A 22,726-nucleotide genomic window follows, 5' to 3' on the forward strand; every position below is an offset into this window, starting at 1 on the left:
CTTTAGCTTTTATTCCACATTATTTAGTTGTTTATTTGCTTCTAAAAACCTGATTTTCTCAGAAGGTAACCAATAGTATAGAAGGGGAGGATGGCTAAGGATGTCAGAAATAAGGTGGAAGAGGAACAGGACTGCCTGAAGTTAGCTCAGTTTGTTAAAAAAGGTCTTTTTCAAATTTTATTTCTTGCTTATAAAGGTTCCCAGCCACACAGCTTATGCTGAAAATCCAGGAGTTGCTCCCTCAGGGTGTGGTTTGCACAATAATCTAATTATTTAGCCCCCTAACCCGTTCATTAAGTAGTTTAGAATAAATATTTTCACCTCACAAATCAAAAAAAAAGAAAAAAAAACACCAAAAAACCATTCAACCAAAAAAAAAACCAAAAAAAAAAAACCAAAACCACTACAATTCTTGGATTTTAAATCAAATCCAGCTGGTTTTGCCCCTGGGGATTTTGGGCTGAGCAGCCCCAGCACAAACCAAACAGGGAAATTTGGGAGAAATCAATTCCCAACATTCAAACAGCTTTCTTGTTTACTGTTCCAGACTCTTGCAGAACATCAAAACTGAAGAGAAAAGCTTCAAATGCACAGTGAAGTTCACCATTACAAAGGAAATTCTGACACTGAAGTCAACACAAAACATTTCCCTGCCTCTCCTTGGGGCAGAGCAAAACCACACAAAGCAAACTATTTCCTAATAGCAAATAGAAATGTGATTTTTATTTTTTTTTTCCTCTATTTCCAAGTCCTTAGCTGAGCAGTTAGCCCCAAAGCTCTGTCCACAATCCCAGGGATGATGATTAAGGACTTCAAGCAGAGCTCAGTCTGACTTTAGGATTGTCTGCATGATATTGCAAAGCAGCCTGAAAAGCCACAAAAAAGAACAAAACCAGAACCAAAACACACAGGAAATTGAAAATACCTTCCCTCCCCCATCCCTTTTATAGGTGTCAGAAATCTTTAATAAATAAGTAAATCCCAAAGGAAGTGGCAAACTGAGAGGTAGTTAGTGTAGCACAGCAGCTCTGAAGGGCAGAAACAAAACCCACCCTGTGCTCCTCCTGTCCCAACCATCCCATATCCCTGCTGGCTGTGCTCTGGGCTGGAAATCTGTCCTGGTCACCAGTCAGTGCTGTGTTTGTGTCACCTGGGCTCCCTGAGCACCTGGGGGTGTGTTTCAAGGTGTTCAGGTGGCTGGGAGAGGCAGGAAAGCTCTGCTGCAGGTGGGCTGAGCTGCAGCACAGCCAGAATTTGGGAATTCAGCTCTGGGAATGGGGAATGCTCTGAGGTCCTGCAGCAATAATCCTGCATTGCTGCAGGAGTTCCTTTCTCCTGCTGATCCCACAAACTGCTGAACTCCACTGAGGTACAGCCCAGGAGGGTTGGAAGCAGCAGGAGTTGTGATCTTGGAATGTCTGGACAGAGTGCCAATGCACAGCTGAGTGTTTCTGTGAAAAGAACCCAAGAGAAACCCAAACCTAACTACATTTCCATCATTAAAGTTCTCTGCACTGACTGCTGGAGTCTGACAGTTCACTGCAGCCTCAGCACAAGGTTCTGGTAGGTTTTCCTTTCACCTTCCCACGAGTGATGGTTCTTCACATAGTCTTTGGCTTTTGTTATAATTTCTTTTTCCATGATGGGGTCATTCATTAGAGTCTTGGAGAGCGCAACGAACTCCTAAAAAATATAAAGAAAATAATCAATTAAAAATTCCTTGAAAAAGTCCTAATGATTCTGAAATAGTTGATACCTGTTCAGTGATATGAAGCTGTCCCAAGTCATTTTTCAAGATCAAGTATCATAGTTCATTTATAAACAATGGCCAATAAATAATATTTTTATTATTTTACACAGCCCACCAACTAAGACATTAAAAATCAAATCAAATTCCAAGAGTGATAAGACAAATGAGTGACAAATTTAACACCACACCACCTGTCTGCCTAGCCAATTGCTGGAAACCCAGCTGGTCAGAAATGAATTGCCTGATCTGCATGGAGGACAACTGGCATCAGATGTTTGATCTCAGCTCAACTTTTATCTCATTGCTACTGCCACATCTTCAGCTAATTCTGTGGTAAAACTAAAAACATTAACAACATAAACACAGTCCCAGTGTCAAGATAAGAGCAGCAGGAAGCTCTTCTGGAGAGGCTTCACCTGGCCAGACACACATAAAAAAACCATTTATTTCCTTTAACTTTACTGGGAAAAAACCCAGAACCTCAAAAATTCCAACTCTCCCTCTGCCTGCTCCTCTGCCACTCTCGTTTACTTCTAGGCAAGAGAAATTGCAAACTTCAAACAAGAGCAAGGAGATTTGATGTCTGAACTAATCTATTCTGAGCAGCTGCTCTAATTCCTATCAAGAGACAACTTCCAGTGCCTCAGCTTGATTACAAACTGCTCAGCTCTGTGATCCCAGAACAGTGCCTTGCTGCAGCTCAGAGAAGCAGCAGCTCTGGTGTCAGTGGAAAATCAAGAGAATGTGTTACTGCACAGTTGGGGGTGAGGATCAGAGCTTGGGGACATGGGGGACAAGAAGGGTGGCAGAAGGAGATCCATTACTGACAGAGCCTGTCAGCTGTGAAAGGAAATATCACAGATAAAACCAGAGTTCATAGCAACATCAGGTTAGCTAGAAACAACACTTGAAAATCTAAGTTCACAAGGTGTGTAAATAGCTGCAGGGATATGAAATCTCTGGTTAGCACAGATGGATTGTGCTGCTGCAGTGGCAGAGGTGGCCATGAATCCATCCTGGGATGTGACCCTGGGAAGCTGGGACAGGGGAAACCACGCTGGACATGGATAATCACTGCTCTGCCTGCCTGCCAGGGCAAACCAGCAGTGTCTGCAGCACTGCAGGGATTTAAACAGCCAGAGACAGATCAGTGCTGCTCCAGGGTTTGGCACCAGCTGGTGGAATAAGGTTTTCACACCTGCATGTGAACAATAACCTCTCACCCTAAATCCAGTCACTAAATTGTCATTTTTGCTGTGGCTTTAGGAGAGCCAGAGAGCCCCAGGCTGTGAGTCCAGCCTGCCACCAGCCACGGCTGCTGATGGCACTGAGTTTGCATCCCTTCTGGGGGAGCTCAGTGCTGCCAGCAGGGTTTTGGTGACACCTCTGGGATGTCCCCAAGCAGCTCAGGGACATCACAGCCCCAGGCTGTGTCTGCCAGCCTTGGCTCCAACTCCTCTCTGTCCCCTGTGGCTCACAGAACAAGGTGGGAAAGTCCTACATGACCCATTCTGCCTTCATCCAACTGCCTGGATAATCACAGTAATAAATACTGTTCACACCCAACTCCATCCCAACTGTAATTTATGCTCCTGTGGAGGATTTTATGTAATGTTTAAAAATAATTTATGGAAATTACCTGAGAACAGAAGCAGCAATGTAAGATTTCGTGACAGGTAGTCCTATTAGCATTCTTTTAAAATGTGGATATAGAGGACAAAAAGTTGGGAACGTGGAAATGACAGAAGAAATGAGCTCCTTATTCACAGGTACAATACTCAGGGCTGAGGGTAATTTCAGGAAAAAAAAAGCCAAACTGAGTCCAAAAGCGTAAAATTTGAGAAAATGCAGGAAGACAGAGAGAGAAAAAGCAAATGGAAAAACACCAGGAGATGGAAATAAGGACTTCTCAGCTTCATCCCTACTTGTTCTGCTAATCAGATGTGATCACCAAGAAGTCACTTGCAGTCCAACTGGAAGCCAATGGGAAGATTCACTGTGACTTATCTGGGTTTTGCCCTGACCCTTGGAGCAGCTGCCTCAGCTTGTCTGCAGCTCTGGATGCTCAGCTTTAGCTAGCAATAACTCCATTTTTCAGGTGTCTCTCCTAACTGCAAGTGACTTGCATTTCAGTTGTGGTTTTGCCTGAACTCCCAGCAAGCAGACACTCTGAGCTCTTTGAGAAAATCCAGCATTTCATTTTGATTTTTCTGTGATATAGAAACTAATTTCAGGGAGGTAACAGATCTCCAGTAGCTGTTATGCTGTATTTGTGCAAGTGGTATTTGCACAAATATTTATTTATATTTATGTTTTTATTCTAGATGGGAATTAAGCTTCGGTTTTGGTGAAAAAGGTATAAACTTCACAAATTGCTTCTCAATTCTCAAACCTGAGGGTTTGAACTTCAGCAGGTGATGTGCTTGCTAGCTAACTGCTTGGGGAAATCCATATTTGTAATAAACCTTCATTCCCACACAGAAATGGGGATAATTAAAATACAGGTGGCAGCAAACCACAGGGTAAAAGCTGAGCCTCAGCACTTAGTCACAACCCAGAAAAATGGGAGAAAATAATCTCCTCTACATCCACTTTTCCATCTGCCCTTTTCATGGGAAGCACTCTGCCACAAACACAGGCTTTTCCCAACAGCAACATCCAGAATCCAGTTTTCTCCTGCTAAATTGACCAATCATCCTCAGAGAAAATGTCAACTCCTCTAGATAGTACCTCAGATAAATCCTGTGTAATATTTTGCAGAGACACAGCAACACAGGTATCCAGGAGATAAAATAAAGCTGGAAAATGAGAGCTCTGAGTAAAAAAGAATGAATAATTCTTCAATTACCACGAGAGCTGCACTGGTGCCACAGCTCACACATAATGAACATAACATGCATGGTTAATATATTATTTATATCACGAAAGTAAGGCTGCAATGAAACCATTTCAGAGCTCCAGCAGGCAGAAGGGGATTGTTAAATAGCAGAGAACAAGCCCAGGTGTAAAGCCAGAGCAGGGGCAGAGCTCCTGGGGCAGCTGGAGCCCAGCAGGATCCCTCTCTGCTCCCCAAAGCATTGTTTACCTCCTTCTCTTCATTTAACTCCTTCCATGAGCTTTTCCAGCCATTAAACACATAACCCAGCATGCTGAATAACTCTTTGTGCCCTCCCTTTTAGCACAGTTTTGTATTATTTATTGCCTTATTCTTATCTCTTACCTTTATTTCTTTAATTTTTTTTATTTCAGGTCCCATTAACTCAGTGTCAAATATTCCATAAACTTGCAAATTCAAGCAGCAGCAGGATCAAACCATGATTTAAAAGCCATGTGCACAAATGATGGAGTGTCAAGAACAAAACCTTCACTTGCAGATTAACCATTTCCATCTGAATTTGGCTCCACTGACTGGCAGGGCTTTTGCTATTTGCAGCCCAATAGAAATAGTTAAAGATGACTACAATTAGACACAACATTTCCTACTTCCCTGTGAGACACAAAACTCTCTTTCCAGCAAGGATGGGAGAAGAAAGCCAACAGCACTCACAATTTAACACAACTCTCACTGCACAATGGGCAGTTAATATCCCTCTAGTTTGGCTTTCAAGGCTAGCAGGCATAGCTGCTCATATCTAAAGTATTTGTACTGCAAAGCTTTCCCTCCTCAGAGCAGAAATAACTGAATAGAAACAGAAATAACTGAATACAAACAATGCCTTCTGCTCCTGAGCTAAGATCCATCCTGCATCTTCACACCCAACCCAGCAAAGGAAACTCCTTTTCTAATCTTTGGTGGTTCAGATTTCTGGAGCCAAATCCAGCTTTTCCCAAACACCTGCATCCAGTGCTGATCTTTCTGCATGATTAAAGGCATTTTCCTCACTAACTGAATGCATCTGAAAAGAAATTTAAGATCTCAAAGTAATCAGAATTTTAAACAACACCAAAAATTCCTTACCAGAACATGTTTTCTTATCCCCATCAGTCAGACTGAATCTTCCAAGGCAGTGTTCAAAGTGCCATGGGCAGTGTCAACAATTAAACAATCCTTCTCCCAACAATTAAAACTGGAAGTTTTCTAATTTAATTGCATGTCTTTGATCTAATGTAGCTCTCAACCTCTGACAGAGGCTTAAAAACTCTATTTGATATGGTTTGGGGAGCTAAGGACCAAGGGAAATGGTTATTTAGCTTTAAAGCCAGGAGTGCTGATGTTTGGCATTGGGAGCTCAGACCTGCAAGAAGGAAGTTTTCCAACAGCTCTGCAGTGGGATTAGGACATTATCCTGGGAAAAAGGGTTTTCCTGACCCATCTGCACACCTGGATAGTTTCTCCATCATGTGGCAGCAATGCAATGACAAAAGGGCTTTCAGTAAGTGAGTTACAACTGCAGTTTTGCAGAGGAACAGGAGATGTTGCTGTCCTGCTCAGGGCTCTGCACAGGCACTGCTGATTCCAGCAGAGATCACCTGAAAGCTCTCATGGTAATGCAAGAAAAACAGCAAATGAGACAGAATTACAGCAAAAAGAGAGCTGACAGAATGGGGGTTCTGCTCTTTGGCACAGCACGGGCTGAAGGAGTTCATAGAAACTAAAATTACAGTGGTTTACACATATTTACAGCCTGTGACTGCAGTTCTGACATTAAAGCAGTCCTGCTGTCCTCAGCCATTTGCACATTTGCACATTTTGCATTTGTACATTTTGCATTTGAACATTTGTGCATTTGCACATTTTGCATTTGAACATTTGTACATTTGCACATTTGTACATTTGAACATTTGAATATTTTCACTGAGTCACTGCTGGCACTGAGTCACTGCTGTGATTCAAACTTCCCAGGTAAAAAACGAGTAGCACATTTGAACTGCTCTCCAATCCCAAATAAACACACGGAATTCAGGATGCTTGGAGATCACAGAAAAGGCTCCTTACAAGGATGGGGGATGAAGCTAATTGGCTCTGGTATGAATAATGGATTTGATTTCCAAGCCAAAAGCAGGCAGGATGCTGAGGGAAACAACAGAACATTGCAGCATTAATGGCAGAGAGCTCTCAGCCCTGCTGAATCCTTGGGTTCAGCAGGATTGGATGTCCTGCAAGTGCTGAAGGAGCAGATGGAAGTCAATGGGCTTTTCTCATGTACAGAAGTTATAAAAAAAAAAATTTTTTTTTCTAGAAACCACTGGAAAAATTGAATATTCCACAAACAAACAAACAAACAAAGCCATACCTCAATTGCATGAGTTTTCCTATCAAAAAACCTTCCAAAACCAACCAAGAGGATTCACCTTCCAGAAACACAATAGGATGCATTAATCCCACACACCACAAAGTAAATAAATAGGTTTTCTACTTTGCAAAATTATCAAATGGACTATTCTGGTATGTTTTTTTTAAATCCTGAGTTGGATAAACCACTGAGGGAATCTTTTTCTGAGAGTCACCTTCCCCAGCATGCATGAATATGTACCAGCAAAGCCCTAATGCAGGAAAATATGCTGAAATGAGAATTTCCAGCATTTAAATATGAGTAGTGTTCCCTCTCTCCCTATTCTTACTGAACTTCACTGAGACTTCATCCTAACACACTTGACTTCATTTGAGTCATTAATTTCTCTGACTGAGCAATATCTTCCATCTAAAAATACTTCCCATTAACACTGACTGCTAGAAATTACAGAAAATGTGTCAAATGAAACTCGAGGCTCAGTTTTTACAGTGAGCTACAGCTTGTCTAATTCAAGTTCCTGTTTCAGTTATTCTTTGGAGGGAAATGTGACAAACCCAGAGCATCTCTGCAGGGTTTAGCTGTGGAATTTTCACCCCTCAGTGCAACAAGTGGCTGAGAGCAGCAGAGACAAACATTCTGCAAGGCTGACATCTAGTCTGAGCTCCCTGAACTGCAAACACAACAGGAGAATGTGAGCAGAACTGCTGAGAGGAAAAGCCAAGTGTTCACCCAGACTGAAAGCTGTCACAGAAAATGATCCTAAAAGCTCTGGAAGGGCAGAGGTTAACATGTGTGCTGTTCTTACCTGGGGATTTGAAAAGAGCAGTCCTGTTTCCTTGTGCTTTATTATTGCTGCATTGCCAGGGATGTTCCTTGCCAGCACTGGAATAGCTAAATCCATTGCCTGGAGGAATAAAAAAAAAAAATTAAAAAAAACCCAAAAAAAACCAACCAAAAAAAAAACCCAACAAAACCCAACAACAGTTTCTAGGGTTCATGGATTTTGAGGTGCTAACAACAACAATTTTAATATGAAAAGTAGAAACAACACACCAAACTCCTTTCCCACCTCTCCAGTTTTTTAACTGAAAAATTCCATATCTAGCATGATCTCCTGGATGGAATTTCTTTGCAATATTTCTTTGTGGTTTTGTTATTCTGGTAACTTTGAATACATGATCAGAAGCAATGAATGCAGAAGATCACTGGATAGCTGTTTCCTCCAAGAAGGATCCCTGGCCAGTGGCCATGGCACAGTTCTAAACTGTGGCTTTTATTTATTTCTAAACCATGGTTTTTATTCCAAACTCCCAGGCCTGTGCTTCACATGTTGTCCAAGATTGGATTTTGCCTTACAGCTCAATAAGTCTGTCCAACTTTCTTTGCTACAATATTCTGGGGGTTTTTTGGTGGTTTTTTTTTTTTAAATTGGTCTATATTTGGGAAAAGCATAACAATCTAATGATTTTTTTCTGTGCTTCAACATCTATCCATTCCCTTCTGCTTCTGAAAGCCACAGAGCTGATGATGGATTGAAATGAGCACTGAGTTTATATTTAATTTTCTATAATTTCCAAACTGTAAAGGGAGAGACATTTGTTGTGTCCCACAGCCTTGGGGGGCAGGAACTGCTACACCAGAAATTCCTCAGGTCCCAAAACTCACAGGTACACTGAATTAGAGCTCTGAAAGACAGAGCAGATGGACAAATAGTTGAGATGCAGAGCTGCCTTTACACCCCTGGCCTCAAACAAACAGACTGGGCTGTAAATAATTACTGCACAAAGTGCCTCCCAGCTTAATTTAGATACTTAGTCTATTTTTAAGCAGTGAAAAGAATCATTTGCATTGTTGAAAAGATGTATAATTTACCGACCTGGGTTGATGGAATAATGGCACAGAACAACATTTTAGTCCATTGGCCATCTGTTTTGTTCCATTATTTTGACTGCAAATGTGTTTTAGTGGAAATTGAAGCTGTTGGGAGCATCTCAGCCAATGAGCCTCTCTACCCAGAACTGCCAGGCTTAGAGAGAAAATACAGAATTTATTTACTGCTTTGTCTTCTGCACTGTCCCTCGTTTTCCTCCTTCTAGCCTTTGCATCCTTTTGTTGGCTCTTCAGTTTTACTGCTTTACAACTTCCCTTCATCTTTCCTTTTTTTATTTTTATAATTTGCTGTGGCTTTTATTCCAAACTACCATGTTGTCCAAGATTGGATTTTGCCTTACAGCTCAATATAGTCTATCCAACTTCCTTCGCTACAATATTTTGGGGTTTTTTTTGTTTTTAATTGGCCTATTTTTGGGAAAAGCATAACAATCTAATGATTTTTTTCTGTGCTCTCAAGAATATTCCAACTGTTGCAAAAATGCTCCAATGAAATTGGAGTCAAACCCTTTTTCTTAGCAGGAATTCAGGGAACAAATAATAAAAACAAACTTTGCCAGCACTGCCTTTTCCAGCACCACGTGCCCAAAAACGTGCAGAAGTGCTGAGCTCTCAGAGGAAGAGATGCATTTTTAATGTTTGCTATAATGTTTGTTTTCTCTTCTTCAAATGCCAAACAGAAAACAGATCAGTTATGGCAAAATCTCTGTGATATCAGGAGCAGCTGACAAAGTAATTAGTTCTGGTTTCTGGCTCTTTCAGACCTTAAGGCAGGTTGAAATAGATGTGATTATATATTTATCTCGTTGATCTATTATAGATTCATCTCATTCTAAAATACTCTTTACAGATTCATGACCTTGTGAAATGTTAAACTCTGAAGACAAAGCTGCATTTCCAAACTCAAGGCTGTTACCTCCAGCCCAGGACCAGAAGATTTTTATTTTTTTTTTCTGAGAAAGCATTTCCTACTAAGCAGTGCCCTACTTTGACAGGTATGAAATAAAACTGGTTATTAATTTTCAATACTGATGGCAAAAGAATTAACTGAGCGTGTCATTCATTCATTAATCACTTCAGAATTAAATAACCAAAAGCAGCTCTTAGATTGCTTTTTGAAAGGATGTAAAAATAAATGAAAGTCCATCCTAGCAACATTCTGAGGAAGTGGGTGTTGAATCAAGCCCAGTGACAACCCCAGTAAATCAGAATGATTTCTACATCTCAGGTCTGTATTGTTAATTTTACAGGATTGATAAAATTACATTCTGTCCTTTAAAAGCAAACAGACAAAGCATGAAAAACTGTCAGTTTGAGGGAAGAAAAACTTAATCACCAACACTTGCAAAAAGGAATATTTTAGTTTTGTCTTCTCTAGCTTTGAAATAAAATGTCGACACACATTTCCAGTGACAAAAGGCGATTTCAGACTCACTGAAGAAGCTGAAGAGAAGGTGGAATTACCTCCAGGATGGCAGCAGACATGCCCTCGGAGCTGGAGCTGTTCACCACAGCAAAGCACCTCCTGACAGCGGCGTGCAGCTCGGCCTGGGGCAGCTCCTGCAGCACGTGCACCCCAGGGGCCCTGGGGACAAACACACCAGGGGAGAGAGGACACCTCAGAATGGCAGAAACTGTGGTTAGGTCTTTGCCATGAGAACTTTCTCCTGTGTTTTATAAACAAAGATAAAGTTTGGATGTTATTAAAAACAGTGTCTCGAGATTTGGGCAGTTCAGGCCTGGCCAGTCAGGCCTAGGGGGAGGTTTCCGACTGACCAATCTGGGTGACCTCTGAAAGATCTATAGAAGTTGGAATCAAATAATAAATCTCTCTTTTCATGCCACACTGAGAATCCAGGATTTCTTCTCTGCTAGCAGCTCAACAGCGACAAGAAATCATGAAAGAAATGACACAATTCCTCCCTGGGAGGGTGCTGAGGCACTGGGAGAGGTTGGAACTGGATGATCCTGCAGCAAACCCAAAGCATTCTATGATTCTGTGGTTAATAAATGTAGATCAGAGTAAATCAGATGTGATCGAGCACAAAACACAAACATGCTGGTTATTCCAAAGCTGAAAATGTTTTGAACACCTGGTGTGAGGCTGACAAACCTGTTAGGATTATTTGCCATGTAACAGTTGGTTATTCTAAAATGAAAATGTTTAGAACATCTAGTCTGACGCTGATAAACCTGTTGGGATTATTTGGCATGAACAGTTGTTTTATTCTAAAACTGACAATGTTTAGAACACCTAGTCTGAGGCTGACAAACCTGTTAGGATTATTTGGCATGAGCAGTTGGTTATTCCAAAACTGAAAATATTTAGAACATCTAGTCTGAGGCTAACAAATCTGTTAGGATTATTTGGCATGAACAGTTGGTTATTCCAAAGCTGAAAATGTTTAGAACATCTAGTCTGACGCTGATAAACCTGTTGGGATTATTTGGCATGAACAGTTGTTTTATTCTAAAACTGACAATGTTTAGAACACCTAGTCTGAGGCTGACAAATCTGTTGGGATTATTTGGCATGAACAGTTGGTTATTCTAAAACTGAGATTGTTTAGAACATCTAGTCTGAGGCTGATAAACCTGTTAGGAATATTTGGCATGTAACAGTTATTTTATTCTAAAACTGACAATGTTTTGAACACCTAGTCTGAGGTGTTCCATAGCAAATAATACTGACAGATTTGTCAGTCACACAGAGCTCTGCATGGACATCCCTGTGTATATATTTGATTTAACAAAGTGCTTCATTTAGCAGACAGAAGGTTTAACACCAAATTCTTACCTTTTCACTTTCTCCTTAACTTCATTTGTGAACACTGGATCAACCTAGAAAGGAGCAAGCACAGAGGTCATGGCATCACTTCAGAGCTACAGCTTCACTTTGAAAACAGTAGAATTTATTTTATGATTGCATGCTTTGAACACAAGATGAATTATTTCATGAAAAATGGGTTTCAGAAATGAAAAGATTCAAGCAAATCACTCTTGCACTAAGGAGTGAATTCCTACTGAATACAAAAAATAAAAGCCTTGCTTAACTGCTTAAAAATGTATTTTTGATATTTCACACTGAACTTCCCAACTGCTATTTCTATATAAATATATGTTCAGCTTTTTCCCCCAAGTCCTATTTTGATGCTGAGTTCCTCATGAGGCACAACAACCCTCTGCTTCCTCTGAAATCAACAGAGTTCTTGCAAGTGATTTAATGAGCAGTGGGACAAGGTCTGGAAGGATCAGAAAAACCACAGCCTGTGACTCATGAAATTTGTAAGATGTTAATTCCTAAATATTGTAAATTTTTAAGATGTTCTATCCCATCTCCTTCAGTGGCAGCCAAGCAGTCACCATCTGCCTCACAGACAGAACAAGCTGGATTCTTCTGCTAGTAAATATTCCAAGAATGCAGGGCTGGACAGGAGAATTCAGTTAAATATTGCGTGCAGAGTGAGCACAGCAATGGCTGAGAGCAGTGACACCCTAAATTCCAAATCCTGAGCTGATTCAGGAGCTGGCAGGGGAGCAATGCCCTGGGATGAGACCTGGAGGATGAGCAGCTGGGAATGATATTGAGGAACTGGGCATAGGCACCCAAAAAAACCACTGAAAACAATGGTGTTCCCACCCAAAATATCTCCACAACCCAATTCTTCCACAGGTAGTTTGACACCACATTTCCTGCTGTTGCTGCTCAGCACTGCAGGCAGATCTGCTCATTATCACTGACAGCTCCTGGCACTGTTACAGCATCAGCCAGCCTGTGATAAATTGATAATTGATAAGGATGTCAGTTTAGCAGAGATCAGAGCAAAGCAGCTCGAGGTGGATGAACAGTTCTATCAGTTGATAATTGATGAACATTTATCAGTTTAGCAGAGATCAGAGTTGGATGAAGAGTTCTATCAGAAAAAAGGAAATGACTGGAGGAAAAGGGTGTGGCTCCCACCTCACAGCCCAGGTGTGCCACGGAGGAAATTTGACTGTGGTGACAAGAAAAGAACACCTGAGCTGTGTGACAGTGCAGAATCACTGATCAATGCTGCACAGAGATGAAGAGATCTGTTCAGCACAGAGCTTACCATGATCAAAACCTGGCAAATCTTCTGTAAACACACCGTATTAAAATCCTGCCCTATAAATATTAATTCAGACTGAAATAATGGTCCAGGGATGTCTTCTTTATAGTGCTGGGACTTTAGAGTTTGTAGAGGAAAACAGGTCTGAGTAGATCTAAAATTCTGGCACAATATCAGAATATACTGACAGTGAAGAGCTTGAGGAATCTGCAAAGATATTCAATTTGGACAAGGAGAAATTGCTCAATTTCTCATGTTTCTGAGGTTTTGGCATCACCACTGTAAGGAAATCCCCTTCACCCCAGGTGACCCCACAATGCAGTTTTTATCTGATGGAGAAATGTTCTGTACTGTCTACAAAATGGTTAAAAACCACAAAATGAGCCCTGAAAAGTTACCAGCTGAGCACTTGAAACAGAAATTCCAACTTTTGTGGCCTTAACTTTTCTTAAAGTTTCATAAGCTCCTATTCTTGGAATACATGGAGCTGCTGAAAATTACCTGTTGTTCCAAATTTCACTATAGAAATGAACAAAAGGCAAAGTGGAAGTGGAGAAAAATGGTGAAAATTTTACATAACTCAGACCTCAATCCTGCAACATTACCTCGATTGCACCATTTGAGACAATCAGGCAGAGGAAATTCAGGGAATAATATATAATCTTATGGCAGCAAATATATCATCTGATGGAAGCAAAGCAGAAAATAGACTGTGGGCCTTTGTTCTTTTTATTCTTAATTAATATAATCTTACTGTATGGGCTTTTAATATTCACAATAAAAATTACATGCTTCAGAGATGGTGGCACTGATTTTCTTAAGATTTTTGTTGGTTTGAGAAGCAACATGAATAAGAAAAGTACAGCTAAATAGCAATAGAGTTGAGATTTTTTTTTTTTCCTTTGGCAATATTTTAGTTCTGGGAGAGAAATATGCTTTAAAATGTTTTAAGGAGGTTCAGCCTATGCACTGCCTCAGGGTTATTTCTGGTCTGTAAAGACATTAGCTTATGAAAAAAAAAGTGAAGCAAATTTAAAAAGACGACTTAAAATGTTCAAAATCCTCACTGGAGGCAGCAAGTGCATCCTTTGGTTCTAAAGCTTCATTTCACCTGCTCTACATTTGCCTTCCACACCAGTTCATTTCCAAATCACCTTGTGTATTAGTGGGGGAAAAAAAAAACAGGTAAAATAAAAACAGCTTGAACAAGAAAATCCTAAAATTTGCAGAGAACAAAACCAAACGAGGAAATAGAAAAATTGTTCTTATTTGCCTATTGAGAGTCTGTTTGGTTTTTTACGAAGCAAATTGCCTGCAAGTTCTCAGGCTCAGTGGAGATGAATCAGAGCTGAGACTGACAGAGAGAGAAAACATCAAATGGATGAACCAGCAAAGCTTTTAGTGCCCTTTGAGCAGCAGGGAGAGTTTGCTGCACAGGACTGCTGCCTGCTCAGACCTTCAGTGCTCAAACCAAAGCTGCTCAAACCAAAGCTGCTCAGACCTTCACAGCTCAAACCAAACCAAAGCTGCTCAGACCTTCTCTGCTGAAACCAAAGCTGCTCAGACCTTCAGTGCTCAAACCAAAGCTGCTCAGACCTTCAGTGCTCAAACCAAAGCTGCTCAGACCTTCAGTGCTCAAACCAAAGCTGCTCAGACCTTCTCCACTGCTCAAACCAAAGCTGCTCAGACCTTCAGTGCTCAAACCTTCACAGCTCAAACCAAAGCTCCTCAAACCTTCACAGCTCAAACCAAAGCTGCTCAGACCTTCACTGCCCAAACCAAAGCTCCACCAAAGCTCCTCAGACCTTCACAGCTGAAACCAAAGCTGCTCAGACCTTCATAGCTCAAACCAAAGCTCCTCAGACCTTCACAGCTCAAACCAAAGCTGCTCAGACCTTCACAGCTCAAACCAAAGCTCCTCAGACCTTCACAGGTGAAACCAAAGCTGCTCAGACCTTCACAGCTCAAACCAAAGGTCCTGAGACCTTTTCCACTGCCCAAACCAAACCAAAGCTCCTCAGACCTTTTCCACTGCCCAAACCAAAGCTCCAGGCTGCCTCTCCCAGCCTTCTGCTGCTTTGCATCTACAAGGAGAACTTTGTTTTCCTTCTCAAAAGCAGTTTGGTTTTAACTGCAATTAGTTTTGAACCTTCAGCATAACGTTATGAAGGCAACACAGAGAAGGAGAAGAATCAGAGGTACCAAATTTAAGATTATTGTGAGATGGGGACATAAATAACTCAGTTTCTCCCAGGTTTGTCAGCTGCAGCTTTGTCCTCCTGCTGGGTGTCAGACAGACCTGAGCAGCATTTTCACTGCTGGCAGCTGTTTTTGGGATGAGCTGAGATTCCCAGCAGAGCCAGCAAAGCCCAGGTGGAACAGAACAAAACCCAATCCTCCAGGGGAGCAGAGATGTGAGAACAGGGATAAGGAGCATCTGAGCACCTTCAGAGCAGCCAAAATCCTCAGCAGCAAAACAAAAAAAATAATTCTTCTAGATGGCAACTGCTGCCTTTCAAAACACTGCATTTATAAGCTATTCCTATTGAAATGGGCATTTCTAATATTTTATTTGCAAAAGCACACATTTTCAGCAGTTTGTGGTTGTCTAAAATCCCACAGGTGGAACAACAGGAGCCAGTGGTGGAATCCAAATATTTTGATGGTTTTTATCTTCAGAACTTTTTTCTGTAATCCAATTAAACTGTAAGGGATGGAGCTGGGCTGCTCTCAGCAAACCCTCAGAGCTTTTCCCCTCTGCAGGGCAGGAGTAAAGAGCTCTTTACCCACAGCACAGCTCTGAACTTTGCAACTCTGACTTCTAGGTTTGCCCCTTCTGATCTCCTGAACAGAAATGCTCTGCTTTGATTTTCTGAATTTGATTTCATTGCCTGAGGTTCACTTTGCAATGGAGCTGTGGTGTCTCAGATGCAGGTAAATGGAATTATTTAGAAATAAAAATTATAACAGCAACTTACTGCAGGTCCAATAATGCCCAGATGGACGCTGGGATCCTTTCTGTGCCAATCTGAAACAGAAGAGAAATGACTTTTTTATTATTCCAAATTATTTTTTTTTTAATCATAAGTAGCTCCATGATTAAAGAAGAATTAGACAAATATTGTATTTCTGCTTAAAAGACTGAATGCACACAGACTCCATGCTCAGCCCTCCCATTACTGCTCAGAACTCAAATATTAGCATTTCTGAAAGTTAGCATTTAGCCTTTCCTGCTTCACGCAATCTCTCATGACTCAAGGGTTATTTAACTGAGCTCAGACATTAATTTTGAATCACTCCAGAGAACAATGCTCTCTATAAAGCACTGACTGTGGCCACTAAGCCAGAATTGCTTGAATATTTTCCTGTGTAAAAGAACATGTGGAAGTAACTGCAACCATTACAATGATTACTCAGTTAAATGCACAGGAGAAATCTGCTGCTCTTTGGATAGCAGAATAGAACAATGTAGCGCACTACAAAATGGATTTGTTACTCAGCATCACAAGGTTTAAAGGGTTATAAAATATATATTATCTATGTAACATTATATAGATATGTTATATAAAAAATATACATAATATATAGATATAATAAATATATATTTATATATTTTATATATTATAATACATAAATAAATGTATATATTTATATATATTATATATATTACATACTATAGATATATATCCATATATGTTATATTATATATAAATATATATTAAAATATATATCATAGAGATATAATATATAAAAAATATATAATTTATCTATATTTTATATATAATACATTATATTTTATATATATATAAACTATTATATCTATATTTATATCTATATATATACAGATAAAATATATCTATATTATATATAGATTTTTTTTTTTCAGTGCAGGCTGAATTTCCAGCTCGAAATACTCAAACCTTCCACAGACACAAACACAACCTGGCAAAATATTCCCTTTTGAGGAAACTTCAGCCTGGTTGGAGCACTGAGCCAGAACAATGGGTGGCAAAATTGCTTTGCAACTTCAGTGGCATTGTAATTAGCACACATGCAAATCAACCCAACAGCCACGGGACAGCAAGGGAACAAAGTGATTTGGGAGTAGGTGATCTTTGCTTTTGTCTCCCATCAATACTGCATGGAACACAAAGCAGTTTCCCAGCCCTTGCTCTATTGGAATGCTCTGTTGTTCCCAGCAGGATGGCAGATGTGGCACAGAGATCATGCTGAGCACAGCACTGGTGTGGCTAGCGCAGGTCTTTCCCATGAGAAATCCTTTTGTGTTTTATAAATAAAGATAGAGTTTGGATGTTATTAAAAACATTGTCCCAAGATCTGGACGGTGCAGACCTGGCCAATCAGGCCTAGAGGGAGGTTTTTGACTGACCAATCTGGGTGACCTTTGAAAACTCTATATATATGATGAAATCAAAACAAGAAGGAAAAGGCCTTTTCCTTCTTGCCACTGAGAACTGGATTCTTCTCTCTGCTAGCGGCTCAACAGCGACACACTGGTACAGCAGAGTTCTTTTTGCAAATGGAAAGAGATGGTGACTTCTCTGCAGTGAACAAACCAGCTCATGGCACACTGAGAAACATTGAAAGCATGTGACATCGAGTGACAAAACAGGAATATTCAGAGTCACTTCTTACCTGAGAAAACTTCCACCAGATACAGAGGGTCCTTGACTCTGCGCAGCCCACAGACCAAGAGGAAGAGATGGAACCTGTCTGTGTCTGTGGGAATGTCTGGAACAAACAATAAAAATCATTCCTTCATGCAGATCAAAGGGCTGAACACTCCAAACTGTTCCGTGAATGAACACATACAGAGGGGAAACAGTAAAAGCACTGATTATAAAATATTATCATTATTCCCTCTGTTTCTTGCTTTTAGCATTGAAAATCTCTTGTGGATACATAGCAACAACTCATAAAAATAACTGTGTGAGGCTTTATTAGAGAAAGATCTGATGCAGGATAACTGCAGTTTCCATTGGGTCTGTGGCACAATAATTAATTCAGAACATTCTGGGCAAGAGTCACACCATGTGATGAACTTTGGTAAAATGTGTTTACATTTAAAAAATTCAAAAATTGCTGAATGAACACAAACAACAACTTAATTTAATAAACACTAGAGGGCTTGAAACGTTCAGATTTGATATGCTGCAGTGAAAAAATCAGTTTGCTCTCCCTCAGCTCAGACACTTGTGAAGCAGGGATGGGTGACAGGGGTGGGTGACAGGGATGGGTGACAGGGACGGGTGACAGGGATTACCCAACACCAGCAGCTCTGCAGGGCCCTTTGGAGTTCCCCAAGGTTTGCATGGTCAGAAATCCACTGCATTCAAAACTCAAACCCAGTTCAGGACCATTTAAATTCTCCCTGTCACAGGGTTCATTACTGAGTGTTTCACTCAGAACAACCTGAGTTGTCAGCAGTGGCTGCAGCAAACACAGTAAATAACATTTTACTGGTTATTGGGCCTAGAAATAATTTGTGGTTTATAATACTCCAACACTGGGATTGGAAAAGCCATTCTGTGGTGCAATGGGCCATTAATAGTGTTTGCTCTCAGACGTGCAGCAGTGCTTTCAATTTATGACAAACTCACAAAACAAACTACTGAGTAGTGTTACCAAAATCCACCCTGCACTGTAGCTATCCATAAGGCACAAATACCATTTGAAATGATGGACTCTCACTTATTGATGGTGAGCTGTGGCTATTTAGAAATAACACAGAGTTAGTGCTGGGAGCTCAGTTGCACAGGAGTGAGAAATCAGGTTTTGTTGTTCTCACATGGAGACTACAGAATGATTGAACTCTGGAAATAACTGCTTTTTTTATGACTTACCATCTTTTTGTTTCCATCTTACAGCTTTCAGACTTTTAATTTTATTAGATTTGGGTTTAAAGCCCTAACAGAGCAGCTCTGTGCAGTCCTGACTGCCATTCTGCTCCCTCTCTGAAAACCTGAACCAAAAAAAGAGAAAACTGCTCCCACAGGTATTCAGAGCTTTCCATTCACTTCCTGAGCCATTCAAAGAATTTCCCCCAAGAATCTCATCAATTACAGTCCAATTGTTTCACTAGTGAAATTACCTAAAATACTATTAATGAAAATAGCTCACTCCATTGACCTTTCTAATTTTGAGAAGACATTCCCAGCTCTCACAGCAGACTCTCCTCTCCTGCCAATAATTCACAAAGCCCTGCTTGTCCATCGGGGGTTTTATGGAGTTTTCTCTGAAATAGCAGCTCTGGGGACACTGGATACAGCCTGGATCCTCATGGCCTTGCTAAAAATTGTCGTAAAGGGGTAGTCAGACAGGATTTGCCTCTGCCATTCGATGGGACAAAGTGAGAATCTGCTGCAGTTTTGCAGTTTGATTGCATTGCCTGCTGCAGATCTCACTCCTCACCCAATCCATGTCCACAGGCAGATTTCCCCACTCAGAGGCACAGAAATCATTCCTGTAAGATCAGTGCCACTGTTTATAGAGCTGGGAGTTCACTCATCCCCTGCCTCCCTGAGCTCAAATCCAGCAGCACTTGGGGAACTTTTCCACCTCCTGGAAAAGCTTCAGTTCTCACCTGAGCTCCCTGCAGCACTCCTTCCCCACCTGTTGCTTCCCCAAACCTCACTGGGGAAACCCAACCAAAAAACTGCCATTTGGCCATGAAAGCAGTAATTCCAGCATTCTCTGACCCCCCAGGAATGCTGAGATCATATGAAGAGATAAAAGCAAAGGCTGCCTTTACCAGCTGCAGCCATCAGCTGGCTGGAAACTGCCCTTTGAAAAAGGATAATTTTGCTTTTTCCTTCAGCTTAAACAAGACTTTCAGTATGGGAATTTTCTATCATTCTGCCTTTTGCAGATGTAATAAGATACCACAGCCTCGTGTGATTCTGAAATGGAAACACATCCATGTGGCACAATCAAGTGATTTTCTCTTTTCATGCTCTCCCTGTCTTGTTTGAATGACAGGCAAACACCCAAATAACAAAAAAATGTTGGAGTTTCCTTCTCCCCATTTCTGTTAGTGATACAAAAGCAAAGATTTCCAACAGCATGCTGTGCTTTGTTATCTCTTCCCTCATGTATCCTCCTGTTTGCTTCACAAAGAAACACAAAATGGAAAGATTTGTATATAATGCTTAGCAATAAAAAAAATTAAATTAAAAAATGCATGGTACATGTTTGCCAGCCATTCTTCAAGAATCTCTCTACACTAAATGCAAAAAGCTTTACCACTGTAATTAATATTTCAGCATCAAAAAGAATGGTTTAAGTCAGTCAGAGATGCAAGAGAGGGATGGATGGGGCTGTGAACGTCACTGCTGTGCTCTGCTGTCCCCCTGTGTCCCCAGGAGCAGGGATGGTGACAAACGAGCCACAGGGGAGCTGAACAGCAGCCACAGCCAGGATCAGGGCTGGTGATTTGCTGAAAAATTGAGATTTCACAGTGGAACTGCATGGCCAAAAGGACACCAACTGCTGTGCCAGTGGGTTTGTTGATGGCATCACCACCTGGCATGAAATACCCTGGCTGGGGGAAGAAATGTGATTAATGCTCAGGATTCATTCTCTCCTGCTGGTTCTGAGTCACACCATGGCCTGGAGAGAATCAAACCTTGATTTTCCCATCCTGACCTCTCCAATCACCTGCAAGGGGATTTAACAGCTGCTGCACAGGGAGGAATGGCACTGAGTTCAGCTTTGGGTGAACTGCTCTGAGCTCTGCAGGTGTGAGAGAATGGGAGGATGGGGAATAGAAAAAGTGGAAATCAGGAGGGAATTTTCATGACGCAACTGCTTTGACATCAGCTGTTTTACACAGAATTTCTGTTTTCACAGAAACACAGAATCATGGAATCATTCAGGCTGGAAAAACCCTCTAAAGTCACCAAATCCAACCACAACCCAGCACTGCCAAGGCCACCACTGTCCCCAAGTGCCACCACTGTCCCCAAGTGCCACATCCACACATCTCCTACATCCTGCAGGGATTTCAAACCAAACCCTTTTGGTGAAGAAATTTTTCCTAATATCCACAACTTGAGGCAATTTCCTCTTGTCCTGCTGCTTGTTACTGGAGAGAACAGAATTATTCCACACTGGGATATTCCACACTTGGGCCTTTATAAAAACCTGCATTTAGGACAGCAAAACACCAAATCAGACAGCAAACACAAAAACTGGGATATTTCACACTTGGGCCTTTATAAAAACCTGCATTTAGGACATCAAAACACCAAATCAAACAGCAAACACAAAAACCTAAATAATTCCTGAGGCATCAGTAAGGACACTGTTTTTCTGAGAAAGGCAGAAGTACAAGTGTTATCTAAAGAGATTTGGAAACTCTAGATTCGTTTAACTCCATCCCTCTAGGTAGCATCAGGGAAAAAAAAGGAGCAGCTGTAGATGCACAATAAAAATAAATGTATTACTGCAAATCTTTAATCTTACTGAAAGCTGCAGGCCTGGAAGCCACTGAGTAATGCCAAACATTAGCTTGCTGAGAGGTAAAGAAGAAGATTTAAAAATTAATTTTCCAACCCCTGATTTCAGGTTCACTGCTCTGTTCTACAGACCTTTAGAGAACAACACCAAGTCCACGTTATTTGGGATTATTTATCCATTTTTGGTTTTGTTCAGAGACAAAATCTAAGCCATGATGAGATTGGGGGTGGAAGGGAAATAACCTTATTTTCTTTTCTTTTTCTGGTCACTTTGAACCCTAGCAGTTCCTTTACTCCTCTTGAAAATATTTCATTTCTCCATCTCCTGAGCACATGAAAGTATTGACAACAGCAAATCCATAGGTTTATTGCTGAGATTTCAGTCTCTAAGATGGTGATTTTATTTTCTTGTGGTTGAATCACAGCTAAATTTGTCCAACCCTGGCAGGAATCTTTGATACTCTCAATCTTTCACCTCCCAGTTTTTCTGAAGTTTATCTCCCTGCACACTGGAAGAAATACCATCCATTAGCTCTTGTCGTCTCTTGGCACCTCGAGTTTGGGTTTTTATCTCAGAAATCAAGGGGAAGTGGAGAAAATAACTTAATCCAAAGTGTTTATCCTGCTAGTCACATCCCAAATGAAGAATTGCTGGCGTTGCTGATATGTTTGCAAAGACAAGAGGAGTTAAATGAAGCTGTAAACTTCCAGGGACAGAATACTAATCCAGAAAAATTAGACTGCAAAATTCTCAATCAATCCTTTTTCCCCCCCTGCTTCTCATTTCTAACAGATCAGACAACAAAAAAGCTCCCAAAAAAAGCTAAAAAATAAAGGTTTCAGATCAGTTTGGGAACACAGTTTATTGCTGCTATAATGTAATTTTTACTATGCTCAGCTGCATAAATATACAAATTTTACTATTTAGTTTTTCTTTTGTGGGTCTTTCTTTCCAGCACAGCTTTAGGAAAACCTAAATCCTCTGTAAAAACCTGTCTGTGTCAGGACAGGTTATGTAAACTCCTCAGGCTCTGCAAACAGCCATGCTGTGAAGCAGAAATTACAGGAGGGTAGAAAAATCAAAACTACAAAAGCATATTGCATCTTTTATTTGTGACTGCAACAAGCCTGTGACCCTCTGGCTCTGTGCCTCCTCCAGAAAATCAGTTTGAAGTCCTGTCTGTTGGCTAAATGAAGATTTCTCAGTTTATCAGGGCAGACTTTGTGAGTTATCTACATCTGCTAATCACATGATGTTTGTTAGGGACTGAATTTCACAGCCTC

The 22,726-nt window shown here is 40.8% G+C and overlaps 1 protein-coding gene across 4 annotated transcripts in view; it reads right to left on the bottom strand.

Moving 5' to 3' along the window:
* Nucleotides 1-1,135: 1,135 nt before the first annotated feature.
* GLT1D1 (glycosyltransferase 1 domain containing 1) overlaps nt 1,136-22,726 on the bottom strand; it is a 42,421-nt gene continuing 20,830 nt past the window's right edge. For 2 of the 4 annotated variants that reach the window (XM_085075369.1, XM_085075367.1), the window contains exons 7-12: nt 17,622-17,717; nt 15,944-15,993; nt 11,672-11,715; nt 10,339-10,459; nt 7,790-7,888; nt 1,136-1,683 (exon numbers count right to left, since the gene is read on the bottom strand). In XM_085075369.1, the coding sequence (XP_084931495.1) occupies nt 1,537-1,683; nt 7,790-7,888; nt 10,339-10,459; nt 11,672-11,715; nt 15,944-15,993; nt 17,622-17,717 (557 nt within the window). In that variant the 3' untranslated portion in view covers nt 1,136-1,536. Of the gene's footprint in view, nt 1,684-2,923; nt 3,444-6,548; nt 6,848-7,789; nt 7,889-10,338; nt 10,460-11,671; nt 11,716-15,943; nt 15,994-17,621; nt 17,718-22,726 lie in introns of those variants that run through there. The other 2 variants (XM_085075368.1, XM_085075370.1) reach the window with 2 other exon arrangements.

Source organism: Lichenostomus cassidix, chromosome 15 (assembly GCF_008360975.1).
Source record: "Lichenostomus cassidix isolate B80296 chromosome 15, HeHo_3.0, whole genome shotgun sequence".
Taxonomy (NCBI): domain Eukaryota; kingdom Metazoa; phylum Chordata; class Aves; order Passeriformes; family Meliphagidae; genus Lichenostomus; species Lichenostomus cassidix.